Source organism: Lepidochelys olivacea (assembly GCF_965140295.1).
Source record: "Lepidochelys olivacea isolate rLepOli2 genome assembly, chromosome: 23".
NCBI lineage: Eukaryota > Metazoa > Chordata > Testudines > Cheloniidae > Lepidochelys > Lepidochelys olivacea.
The window spans coordinates 4949290-4962526 of record NC_140433.1 but is presented as its reverse complement, the minus strand read 5'-3'; the positions used below and the strand labels follow the sequence as shown (position 1 = coordinate 4962526).

General features: G+C 50.3%; 1 protein-coding gene across 1 annotated transcript in view; it reads right to left on the bottom strand.

Moving 5' to 3' along the window:
* Positions 1–13030, bottom strand: part of SLC1A5 (solute carrier family 1 member 5) — a 34864-nt gene extending 21834 nt beyond the window's left edge. Inside the window, exon 1 of the mRNA XM_084612356.1 lies at positions 12353–13030. Within this exon, the coding sequence (XP_084468482.1) occupies positions 12353–12909 (557 nt within the window). The 5' untranslated portion in view covers positions 12910–13030. The remainder of the gene's footprint in view (positions 1–12352) is intronic.
* Positions 13031–13237: the final 207 nt, after the last annotated feature.

Here is a 13237-nt window from a genome sequence, read left to right as displayed (position 1 = left end):
AGGGGCTGCAGTGGCAGTCTGTGCTCCAGCTGCCTTTGCTGCAGCTCAACCATACACTGGAGCATACTGGTTTGGTCCTCCAGCAGCCTCAGCATTGAATCCTGCCTCCTCTCATCATGCTGCCACCACATTTGAGCTTCAGCCCTGTCATCAGCCCACCACTTACTCTCTTCAGCCCGCCACCTCTCCTCCCCATCATTTTGTGCTTTCCTGCAGTCTGACATTTCCCTCCATGCATTTGTCTGTGCTCTGTCAGTGTGGGAGGACAGCATGAGCTCAGAGAGCATTTCATCACAAGTGTGTTTTTGTTTTGTTTTTGTTTTTTTTTCTAATCTTCACTAGCCTCTGGGAAGGAGAAGATCCTGTGATCATTGAAACACATGCAGCTGGTGGAGAAAAAAGGGACATGGTATTTAAAAAAAGACCCATTTTATAAAATAGTGGCTACACTCTTTCAGGGTAAACCTTGCTGTTAACATTACATACATAGCCCATGTGCTTTCGTTACAACGTTGCATTTTGCCTCACCCCACTGTGTGGCTACCCCCTCAACCCTCCCCATGGCTAACAGCAGGGAACATTTCTGTTCAGCCACAGGCTGACAGCCCAGCAGGAACAGGCACCTCTGAGTGTCCCCTGAAGAAAAGCACTCTATTTCAACCAGGTGACCGTGAATGATCTCACTCTAAGGATACCAGAGATAAAGAACAGATGTTGTTTGAAGGCCAGCAAACATACACTGCAATGCTTTGTTCTACAATGATTCCTGAGTACCTGTTACTGGCCTGGAGTGGTAAAGTGTCCTACCATGGAGGATGCAATAAGGCTGCCCTCCCCAGAAACCTTTTGCAAAGGCTTTGGGAGTACATCCAGGAGAGCTGCGAATGCCAGAGCAAATTAATCCTTTCATATGCTTGTTTTTAAACCATGTATAGTATTTTAAAAGGTACACTCACTGGAGGTCCCCTCTCCACCTGCCAGGTCCAGGAGGCAGCCTTGGGTGGGTCCAGGGGGTACTGGCTCAAAGTCCAAGATGAGAAACAGTTCCTGGCTGTCAGGAAAACTGGTTTCTCCCCTTGCTTGCGAGCTCTCATCATCTTCTTTGTCCCCAAAACCTGCTTCCGTGTTGCCTCCATCTCCATTGAAGGAGTCGAACAACACGGCTGGGGTAGTGGTGGCTGAACCCCCTAAAATGGCATGCAGCTCATCATAGAAGCAGCATGTTTGGGGCTCTGACCCGGAGCGGCCGTTCGCCTCTCTGGTAGGCTTGCCTCAGCTCCTTCAGTTTCACGTGGCACTGCTTCGGGTCCCTGTTATGGCCTCTGTCCTTCATGCCTGCGAGATTTTGACAAAGGTTTTGGCATTTCGAAAACTGGAACGGAATTCTGATAGCACGGATTCCTCTCCCCATACAGCGATCAGATCCTGTACCTCCCGTTCAGTCCATGCTGGAGCTCTTTTGCAATTCTGGGACTCCATCATGGTCACCTGTGCTGATGAGCTCTGCATGGTCACCTGCAGCTTGCCATGCTGGCCAAAGAAGAAATGAGATTCAAAAGTTTATGGTTCTTTTCCTGTCTACCTGGCCAGTGCATCTGAGTTGAGAGTACTGTCCAGAGCAGTCACAATGGAGCACTCTGGGATAGCTCCCGGAAGCCAATATCGTCAAATTGTGTCCACAGTACCCCAAATTTGACCCAGCAAGGCCGATTTAAGCGCTAATCCACTTGTCGGGGTGGAGTAAGGAAATAGATTTTAAGAGCCCTTTAAGTCAAAATAAAGGGCTTCATCGTGTGGATGGGTGCAGGTTTACATCGATTTAACACTGCTAAATTCAATCTAAAGTCCTAGTGTAGACTAGGGCTAAGACTCCATTCCTTTTCTGTTCCCGGCAAAAGCATCACACAGAAACAGAGAACCTTTGTTTCTCCCCCACAGCTTTGAAAATATCTTGTCTCCTCATTGGAGATGTGCCAGTGAGGTTATCCTAGCTTCTTAACCCTTTACAGGTGAAAGGGTTTTTCCTCTGGCCAGGAGGGATTTTAAAAGGTGTTTACCCTTCTTTATATTTATGACAACCTGCATCTAGCAAGAAGGAAAACTGAGGCACAGCAGGAGGGAGGAGTGACTTGCCCAAAGTCACCCAGGAAGTCAGTGGCAGAGAGGAGAATTGAACCCTTGAGTCCTGATACCCAAAGCTGCACCTCAGCCACACAGCACAGAGCTTTTCTCCCCTGGGCAACATAACACTAACTGCTACTTCCAGAGATTTCCCATGCTATCAGGGACAGGGGATTTCCCATGGAAGAGCCAGCAGGCCCTTTCACAATTCCCAAGGCTGAAGGCAGACCTGAATGATCTGTGCCTCCAATGCAGAGGTACTCTGCTCTGCATTCACATCACAGTCCAAACCCAGCTTCCCCCAGCCTGCATGAACCAGCTTGGCTGAGACTCCATTACAGGCCAGCATATCCATTTGGGGCAGCAGGGAGATGCCTGCATCCTCTCCACCAGCAGCTGGCCCTAAAACACCAATCCAAACAGCAGTCACATGGGGCCGCCACAATCAAACCCCAGTGATTGCCACATTCCAACACAGGACTGCATTTTGCCGACAAGAGAACTATCCTGATCCAAAGCAAACATGACACAAGCCCAGCTCAGCCTTAGCTGGGAGGGGTGTGTGTAGGGGACTGTATATCCCACCCCACATTGGAAGGGGCTTACCCACTGCAGAAGTAAAGGGAGTATTCAGGCAGGCTCTGGAAGGGGGAAGTATATGGCTGCCATGTTTGTGATTCTCTTAAGGACACAACACCCCATCCTCAAGTTACCGAAGGATAGGAGCCAGCTTTCCTCTCAAAGTGCAGCCAGTAAGTACCAAAAGCAACAAAGCTCTGCAGACTCAGCTGTCATGTGCCTCCAGCTAATCCTGGATAACAGGGCTAGTGTAAGCCTTCCTGCCCCATTCCCAGAGTGCTGCCACGGACTGCATTAGGTGTCCGGTTCCCAGTCACCCTCCTTTATGCGGCTCCCAACCCAGTCTCAGAGCCCAGCATAAGGGGAAGTGTGATCACCAGGACTGTGAAGTGTTCTGCACATGTACAGAGCTCTACTCTAGCGCTGTGGTCTCCCACAGCAGCTTCCATCCTCCCCATGGGATTGAGACAGGCAGGAAAGGCACATTCATGACAGAGCTCTGTTCTTCACTGACTGACCGTCTGAATTCATACCCTGGATTCACAGCAATCATTCCCATCTGCAAAGAGTCAAACCCCTCTACGTAGACACACCAATTGAACTGGTGTTTGAGCAGCTTGAACTGGTCCCATCCACCACAAAATAGGACTGGTTTATGCTAGCTGGAAAGGACTACAGAGGGAAACTCATAGGGCCCAAATCTGTTGCTTCTGTGATCAGCATGGTGGCATGTCACTATATGCACTGATGTAACTGTACAAGATCCCACAAGCAAGTGAATCAGGCCCCACATGTCTGAAGTGGTTCTGTTTTTCCATTCAAACCAAGGAGTGGCTTTCCAGCCTATTCTCTTCCCCTTATAGCCTCTGTAGGCCCAACCCCAAAGTCCATATTTTACCAGACTTCTCAACTTGGCCAAGTCACTCAGCATCCCTGTGCCTTCGTTTCTGCATCTGTACAATGGAGTTAATAGCCCTGCCCCCCCCGCCCCCCAAGAGGAGGGGAAGATATTGACAACTGTGAGCACCCATGCTCTAACGTAAGCCAAAAAGATTGGATCAGCCCCTGCTCCAGCTCTAGGTAGGTCTCCTAGCTCTGATGCTGGTGTGAGAATTATCACACCAATGGAGTCCAGCTGGCTTTTACAATTAAGCAGCAGTGTAGAGCAGCCCTTAAGTCTAGGTAACTCATGTTGCTATGGGGCTGAAAAAGACACACCCTCCCTGAGCATCGTTAAGTTACATCTACTTAAGTGTTTTCCACACCAGCGCTACATCTCCTACCAACATAGCTTCTGCCTCTCGTGGCGGCGGAGTAATTATGCCTACGGGAGAGGATGTGCTTCAGCTGCATGGGTGCAGCTGCGCTGTTGTAGCACTCCAGTGTGGACTTGCCCTTAGGCTCAGGAAGGCAATAGATCCACAAACATGCCAGAGCACCACAGGCCAGCATCTCCTCCTCACATCCCCCAGGATCAATAAGCCAAGGTTTCCTTCTGTTTCTACCCAAGTTGTTAGGAAGGCTGCTCTGAGCACAAGCCAGTCTGTGCAGCAGATTCAGGTGAGTGCTGGTTAGAGACAGTGAACAGAGGAGATTGCTGGCATCTGATGGAGAAAATTTAACTGGTTAAGATGGATCCTACACATTTCCGAAACCTCTAGTCCCCTGGCAGAAATAATGGGAGCAATCCCCTTGCTCCAGACAAGCAGAAGCCCAGCAGGAACATGTCTCTGGCTCTCCCAGGGTGTTGCCTATGTCAGAGCTTCCAGAGGCAGGGATAAGGTCTTTGATCTTTTATAACCAAGCGCACACTGATGCTTAGATACATCACACATCTCAGTGCAGGAAGCCTGGCAAGTAGGGACAGAATTGAACATCCTCAAGCTTCTCTGATTTAATCTCTCAAAATAAAGTGCTATCTTGCCAGCTCCAGAGACTGGAGAGCTACTTCTCTCCCCAGGGCAGGTATAGCACAGGCAAAGGCAGGATGACCATGCACCCAGGCATGCCTCAGCCAGCAGCACTAATTGTGTTGCAATACCTATAGTATACAGCAGTGCTTATCAATAGATCTCAATGCACTTTACAAAGGAGGTCTGTACCATTCACCCCTATTTTATAGAGGGGGAAACTGAGGCACAGAGAGGAAGTGGCTTGGGCAAGGTAATCCAGCAAGCCAATGAGAGAGTGAACAGAACACAGCTCTGCAGAGCACCAGTGCAGTGCTCTAACCACTAGGCAACATTGCCAGAGTGGAGGACCCTTCTAGGAGGCAGCTGCTCACTCACACTCCCCCCTCTTCTGATCAGGATAGCAGAGCCTAGAGGCAAGGAGAATGCAAACAAGCTGTAGGGAATCACCCATTTTCCTGGGAGCAAGGGCAAGGAAGCAGTTTATTCAGATGTGCCCAGATACCCTTGGATGGGCATTTTGACCTGTTCAGTTTTGACTGTACACAGTTCTCCTTTCAAAGAGGCTTCAGCACAGCTTCCAATGCGGGAGGGAAAGTGCTGGATTAGGGGTCATGAACAGAACTAATAATGCCAGCAGTAAATGTTGGCTATAGATACCTGCCTGCTAGAACTGAGCTGAGACCACACTTATTTCATACAGGCCGCTGAGCTGCCATAAGAGGGCAAACGGATGTTCAACCCATGTCAGACTCAAACCAAAGATTCCAGATCCTGACTGCTGCTGGTTGTTCTAACCCCTCTGGATAAACATGTTTACGATGTCACTGGAGCATGCTAAACCCTCCCTAGTGCCAAGACACATGGAGCAAAGCCCTGGTTAAAAAACAGGATCACTGAAGATTAGTGAAGTGCCAGGAAATTCCAGTGTAAAGCCAATGACGCTGTCCTCAATTCCCCCTTGCTGCAAAAGGATGAGACGGCGCCTATTAACGACAAAAGATCTGCCTTAAGTCTAGCGCTGCAGTTTTTAGGTGCAGCCTTATCCGAGATATCTTTTCCACTTCCAACGGATGTCTCAAGTGAGCAGCAGTCTTGCATGAGCAGAACCTCTGACATCTAAGTGTCACCTGGGTGGCAGCACAGACTTCGATAGTTAAGGGACCCAGTCCCTTCACCAATCACACTGGCTCAAATCCCACCCCTCCACCATTCTACTCTTGCTACAGACACCAAAGATCGCTATTGTTAGAACAAGTTCTTTGCCTCTTTTGGAGGTCTCATTCCTCTCTGAAGTTTCACTGTTGCACCTGTGAGCTATTCCCAGCTGTATGCGAATCAGACACTCTTTAAAGATTGTAATGCCCAAAAATTGGCTGGGAGGGAAGAGCAGTGAGAAGAGATTCAGGACAGTTACAGGACTCAAAACCTTTCTAAACTTATTTAACTTGGTCTAATCAATTTAAATGCGCCTTTTGACCTGGGTCCTGTGGACAACTAGGCACATGAGCCAGCCACTTCAGGAAAAGTGGTCCACTGGTTACAACATGAAAGCTGGCACTCCAAGTCCCGGCCTAATTCCCTGCTCCACCACAGACTTCCTGTGTCACCTCAGACAAGTCACTTAGCCTCTCTGTGCTTCATTCTCTTTCCCTCCCCCTCCCCCAATCTATATAGTGTGGATAATAACCCTGCCCTACAGGGAGATTCTGGGGATAACTACATTAGACCATGAAGCCCTTTGAGAGCTGATGAGAAGTGCTAAGTAAGGAATTGTCAGTTCATGCAGAGTGCACAGGTCCTTCATTGTGACAGAGCACAGTGGCTAAATGGGACTGTTAGGTTCTGCCACGTAGGTCTGTATTTGTTTTGGGAAACCGATTTAATGATGGCTTTTTTAAAAGACAAATCCGCCATATGTCTTATGACAACTACAGAGTAGATTCCAGCTGCTGCAGAATGCACATTGTAATCACAGCCAGCCACTCCAAACCCATTTACAACCATGCTTGAAGAGTTTGGACAGTTACAGCAGTTTATATTAGTTTAAGCTACAAACCCACAGCAGCCTCTGGGACCTGCCTAGTGTCAGCCAGCTGCAGTATTCATTTACACACAACCTAAAAAAATAGACCAATGCAGATTTGACCTGAGAGCGAGCAAGACAGCAGCAGAGCCGGGAACAAAATCCAGGAGCCCAACATCTACTCACCTCCAAATCTGGCAGTAAATTTAGGAGAGAATGCACACAAACCCCATTAAGCATCAGAGACGATCCCTTTCTCTAGGCTGTGTGTGGTTTTCATCTCAGCATTTGTTTTGCCCAGAGGTTTTGGTTTAAGGTAGTCTGCTTTGGCCCAAGTAGAATAGGTACTATCCTGGGCAAGGAGGTAAGTGTCCCTGACAAGTAGCAACTGGGTAAAGCAGAGAGATCATTTGAAATAAGGGTGTGTCTACACAGCCTAGCTATCACCAAATAAGCTATTCTAGAACAGCTGTGTGGACGCTATTCCAGAATAGTTACTCTGCTTTCTTGTCCCTGCAGATGAGGGAGTGGGCACCGAGATCTAGTTTGTACTCTGCACTAGAGAAGGCCTGAAGCAGAAAACCCAGCTGGGCTCTTTAGATTCTCCTTAGCATGTTCATCATCTTTTGGCTTTTTAAAGCCAATGTTGTTTAATCTGGAATCAGCAAGTTTAAGACAGACCACACCACCAATTAGTCATTTTTCTGCTGAACACTTCACTGGAAAGGCTCCAAACGGGGGTGTCTTAGAGGAGACTGGCTAACTAGAGCTAATGATCAGAGTGGCCCCTCTGGCCTGACCAACTGGCCAATATCCAGGGCCCAGCAAGGTCATTTCTATTAGAAAGAGAAATAAAGGAGTCAGTGTTCTTGCTGTTACCTTGTTTATTCAAAAACATCCACAGGGTCATGTTTCCCAGGAGGCAGTTTCTTTGCTCCAAAATTCCTAAGCCTGCCATTCCAGCATGCTCTATGCCCAAGAAGCTTCCTCTGAGGGTCATGCTCACAATTCCTTGACCTGGCTCGCTGCATCCAACACCAACTTCCAGCTCCTTCGTTGGCAACTCAGTCCACTCAGCTTTACTCTGACCTACTATGCATCCTAGTGCTTTGGTGGTAGTCCCCCATTGTCTGCAGCTGTTTTTACTACACAGAGGGGCTTAATTGCTTCCGAGTCAGAGTCTTCATGGACAAAAAGTGCATTTTTACCATGAGCTAAACACCCATGTTATCTATCCTGCTATACAATCCTGGTGGTGACAAGACCCTGTCATTTTACTACAAGGTAAACTAAGTGAGGTCAACCATACACAAAGGGAAGAGATTGTAATGAGGTAGCTGGGTGAGGTCTGTACAAACAGCTTTCCTGCTGTAAACAAAATAAAGACCTACCCACCCTTTTTTTGGGGGGAGAAGGGGAAAGGATAGTGAAGATGTAGTTCAAGGATTTGTCTATACACAGTTATTCAGGGATAGCTATTGAGCTTTGAATTCACAACATACTTGAATCTGAATTAACTTTTAAATGCAGACATGCTCCAGGAGTACCTGGCAAACCCACAGACTTTAACAAGGGTTGTGATAGTCTTTGGATCCCAGCCACACCTGCTGGCACCCAGGAGCACCTTTCAACGTAATAGCAATAGAGGTTATAATTTTGCCTATTTGAACTTAGACAAAAGGCAATAATACTCATGGGCAATAGGCAGTTAGAGATTTCTCCTCTTTTGTAAGAGACATTTGCCTCCCTGACCCAGACAAAGCCAAGCAACTCAAGCATTGGCTGCCCTTAACTCTCCCTTGAGAAAGGCAAGGAAACAAACCAGTTCACAAAAAAAACCACATGCAACAACCCCACCAGGAAGAGAACACTTCGGCTGCTATTTCTTATTTTAGAAAATAGTCTTGCCTATTTTGTATGGGTTAATTAACCCTCTCACCTTTCCACCCTACTATTCTAGTGGTGCTCCCCAAAGACCACTGACTTCTTGTGCTGCCCTTGGGCTAAAGATAAGCTACACAGGTGCTCCTAGGAGGTAAAGACACCCAAAGAACTATTTTTAGCCTTTTTTCTAGACTTGAGGCAGACAGCTTCATTTTAGCAGTTAACCCTTGACAGTTCAAAGCTCTGCTTTACCATCCCCCAACCCAGCCTCCACATGGCTAGGCTGGAATGCCTGCCCAGAGCAGTGGTTTCAGTCTCAACCCCACCCCATGCAGCACTTCTTTGCCTGGCAGCAGGCTCAACATACAGTCAACATTGCATCAGACAGACAGGGCTCCACCTACAACGAGGGTGACAAGATGTCTCAATTTTATAGGGACACTCCCGATTTTGGGTCTCTTCTTATATAGGCTCCTATTACCTCCCACCCTCATGTCGATTTTTCCACATTTGCTCTCTGGTCACCCTACCTATATCACACTCCCCCCTGCCACTTCCTAAAGACATAGGGTGATCAGATAGCAAGTGTGAAAAATCAGGACAGGGGCAGGGGTAATAGGAGCCTATATAAGAAAAAGCCCCCCAAAATCAGGACTGTCCTTATAAGATCTGGACATCTGGTCACTGTACAAAGACAGGATCAGTAGTGACCCCCCCCCCCACACACACACACACCTAATTTGGTCCCTAAAGAAAACAGGGCATCTAATGCAAGCTAGATTTTCATTCCGCTGAAGTGAGGGAGTTTCAGCACAAGACACTGGCTTACATGGAAGCTAACCACTGGCAGAGCACTATGTTGGAACCCTTGGGCAAGAGATGGCTGTTCAGAGCTAGGTTGCTAGCCCCAAGCCACATAAAAAACCCTAAAGACTGGAATTTGTTTCCTGCACAACTATTCAAATGTCAGTTCTGGTGACTCACTTCAGATGATTCATGCATAAGATGTTGAGATTTTACCAGGAACAGGGGAAATGCTGACAGGCTGTTCCAATGAAAGGAGGAGATTCAGGCTGTTCGGGACACAGCAGCACCTCAGCCAAGAAGTCAACAAAAACAGAGGGCAGTTCGAAGCAGGTGTCCAAAACACAGCTAACGAGTTCTCCGGCCAATAGGCATCACCCTCTTAAGTGTGGGGCTAGGACGCAAGTCATCTATGCAGGGATTTTGGGGGTTAGCTGACAGAAAACTCCTGCAACAAGAAGTTTCTGTTCATCCATCAAAACAGGAACAGGGACACAAACAGGGCATCAGATTTAAGCATGTAAATAGACACAAATGAAGTACGGGAGCTTGCTGCTATTGTGAAACTTGGGTGTCTCTGCAGTGCAGTGATCAAAGATACTGCGCTGGCCAAGACAGACATCAGCTCTCACAGACACAGAGCAGCCTGTTGCCACAACAGGCTCTCTCCATCAGCTACAAGCCCAACTCCTTCACCCTCTGTGTCCAAATGCCAGTCCAGGCTAGCAGCTCAACCAATCCCAGCTCCCACGAGGCAGACTCACAATGTCACCAGCACAACGTGGTCCTCAACCCCAGATCACAATTGATGAACACAAAGGCTCTGTGAACGGACTGGTTTGAAATCTGGGGTTATCCAGGTTATCCTCCCACAAGTCAGCTCCAGGGGGCATGAAGCTAGTATGAAAGTTGCTATAAGAGGCTGGTCTTTGTGGTTCTAATCCCCTCTCTACCACAGTCTGCATGACTGTGGGCAAGTCACAACACACGTATAATGCCTACCTCACATCCCTGCTCCACCCAGACTGGGATCTAGTTATTTGTATAATTCAGAAACAAAGAACGTTTGATGGTTCAGGAGCTCAGTCAGCTTTGCCTGTGCTGGCTCTGGCCTTGGAGTAGGCTAAGGCTATACTCATTCAGCATCAAGTTACAGGTTCTGTGACAATTCTCTTCCTTATGGGCTGCATGCCACCTCTCTAGTCCCCATCTACCAAGGAGAGACACCAGAATTCAATTGCCAGTCACTGTGACTCAGCAGTTGCCTGGAACAGAGCAGATTCAAGGGGATATTCCATCAAAAATAGACTCCACCTACTAAGCTTTTTGTTAAAAAACCCCTGCACTTTACCCTAGGAGAGAGACTGAGAGATGCCATCAGGTTCCATAACATGATGCGGTCTCCTTCCCTTTCTCAGGGTGGCAGGCTGCTATGTAGCAGTATGCAATCAGATCGGAAATATCTACGGCAAATGGACCATATTTACTGTAAATAGTAAAGCCTGAAAAAAGTAAAACCTCAGTAGAGTGTCAGCATCTGACACTGCCCAGAGGGATCTCTCCCTTTTATACTTTGGGAACACTTGTATAGCTTGACATGCCAACTAAGCATTAATGAATTAACAGCCTAGAGGCCAGGCTGCCTCTGCATGTACACATCACGAGGAAGAGGTGGTCTAACGGACATGTAACATTTATGTCTGACACAGGAAATTAAATGCGTAGGCCCTGTGGGGTCAGAAGTGTTGGACTACCACATTCCTCTGGTCTCCTGTTGGATCTCCCACCATTCTAGACATACTTCAAGCCATGAAGTGCCCATCAGGTCTTTACAAGCTTCCCATAGGATCCTGTTTGCTGGACTCAATTAGCAAAAAGACACTTTCCACAGCAAGCATTTAACATGCCTTCAGCGGGGGGCGGAAGGAGAATGGAGTTGGGAGCAGGACACAGGACTATAAGTCAGTGGATCCAAGTTCCATGCCCAGCTCTGCCATAAACTCACTTGGTGACTTGCCCAAGATACCTACACTGTATCCCGCTTTCCCCAACCATACTGGGAAAGGAGGCTGGGAGACTAAAGTCATTCTTGGGATCTCTGGATGTGGGGAGTGCTGTGCAGGTGGCAAATCACATTTTCATCCAACATTTCTTGCTTATCTTTCATCCCAGCATGTTACAAACTCTCAACCAACCAGACACTCAAGGGACCCACAGAGCTTTAGTTACCAGTGGACAAGAGTCTGAAGGTAGAACAAGATTAGTAGAAAGCCTTTGAGGTTACTTCAGAGATGCAGTTTAAGACAGCTGCCTTAGAGCAGATTCTACCATGTATATCTAGGGCAGTACCTAACATGGGGCTTTAATGTGGGGGAAGGGAAGAGGCCAGGACAACACTGCATACAACTCAGGAACCTGTTCAGAAAAGAGTAAGAAGCTAAGTGGATGGACCCAGCCACAGTAGTGATGCCAGGGAGACCAGATATTACACCAAATGGAGACACAACACAGCCAGTACAGAAGGGTCACTACGGGAAAGTATCTCCCCAAACCAGCCATCAACCAGAATAGGATAAAAGGGGATGAGCACGATTCCCCACTCCACCACCTGCAACCAGAGCCCCCAGCTGTCCTATCCAGGCCTTGGAGCAGCCACCATCACGGCGCTAGGAGGGGAGGAAGCCCCCCCAAGTCCACCTGAAGGGCGACCCACGCGAAGGAGAGGGCCTGCAGCCTCCCAGGTACGGAGCTGGAGCCGGGATGGAATCAGCAAGGCCAGCCGGAACTTGGGTCTCCCCTAGATCCGGGTGAGAGACGGGAACGACACGTGTCCGTTTCCCCTTCACTGCCGGATCAAGTCCGGCCTCAGACGCGGGCCTCGACACGCTCCCCAGCCCCCCCCCCCCCCACACACACACACACACGCTCCAGAGGATGGGGAAACTGCAACCCCGCTTCCCCCGCCATGCATCCGCCCCAGGGGACACGTGGCTCCCCCCCGGCTTCTGCCCCCTCCCCAGCGCCTCACCTGATGAGATCCAGGAAGGAGTCCGCCACCTCCTTGGCCTCCGGCACGGCTCCGTCCCCCTCGCCCTCTAGGCTGGGCGGCGCGGCCCCCTGGCCGGGCCGGATGATGAAGGCCAGGCTGACCCCGACGGCCGAGGCCAGCAGCGTGGTGAGCAGGAAGAAGAGCATGGCCCAGCCGCCCAGGCGGCCCAGGGCGGCGGGGTCCAGGCTGGCGGCGCCGGAGACCAGGCTGCAGACCACCAGCGGCAGGATGATCATCTTCAGCAGGCGCAGCAGCAGCTCGCCGGGGAAGGAGAAGGCGAGGATCCCGGCGCGGCTCAGCCCGCCCGGCACCTGCCGCACGCCGAGCCCCACCGCCACCCCGGCCAGCACCCCGGCCACGGTCAGCAGCACCAGCAGGTTGGCGCGCAGGCAGCCCCGCACGCGGGCTGCCTTGGACCGGGAGCCCGGCGCGGGGCCGAGAGCGCCGTGGCCGGCGTCCCGCGGGCCGATCTCCCCGTTGGAGGCGCCCTTCTCCCCGGCGCCCTGGAGGCGGACGCGGTCCCTACACGCGGCCATGGCCCCCCACGGAGCGTCGGGTCCCGAGGGGCGGGCGCGTGGAGGAGCCCAGGGACGGCGCGAGCTGCTGGCGGGCGAGAGGAGCGAGGCATGGAGGCCGCGCTTTTGCTGGGCGGCGAGGGGGCGGGGCCCGGGCGGCGATTGGCGGAGGCGGTCTGAGGGTCAGGCGATGAGAGCGGGCGACTGAGAGGCGGGGCGGGGCCAGAGGTTGGCGCGGGGCTGGGCAACGTGAGCGCGGCTCAGTCCGAAGTGAGGGAGGGCGGGGCAAGGAGAAAGGGGAGAATGGGCGGGAAGAAGTTTCCCGCCCAAATGCCGGTTGTCGGGGGGG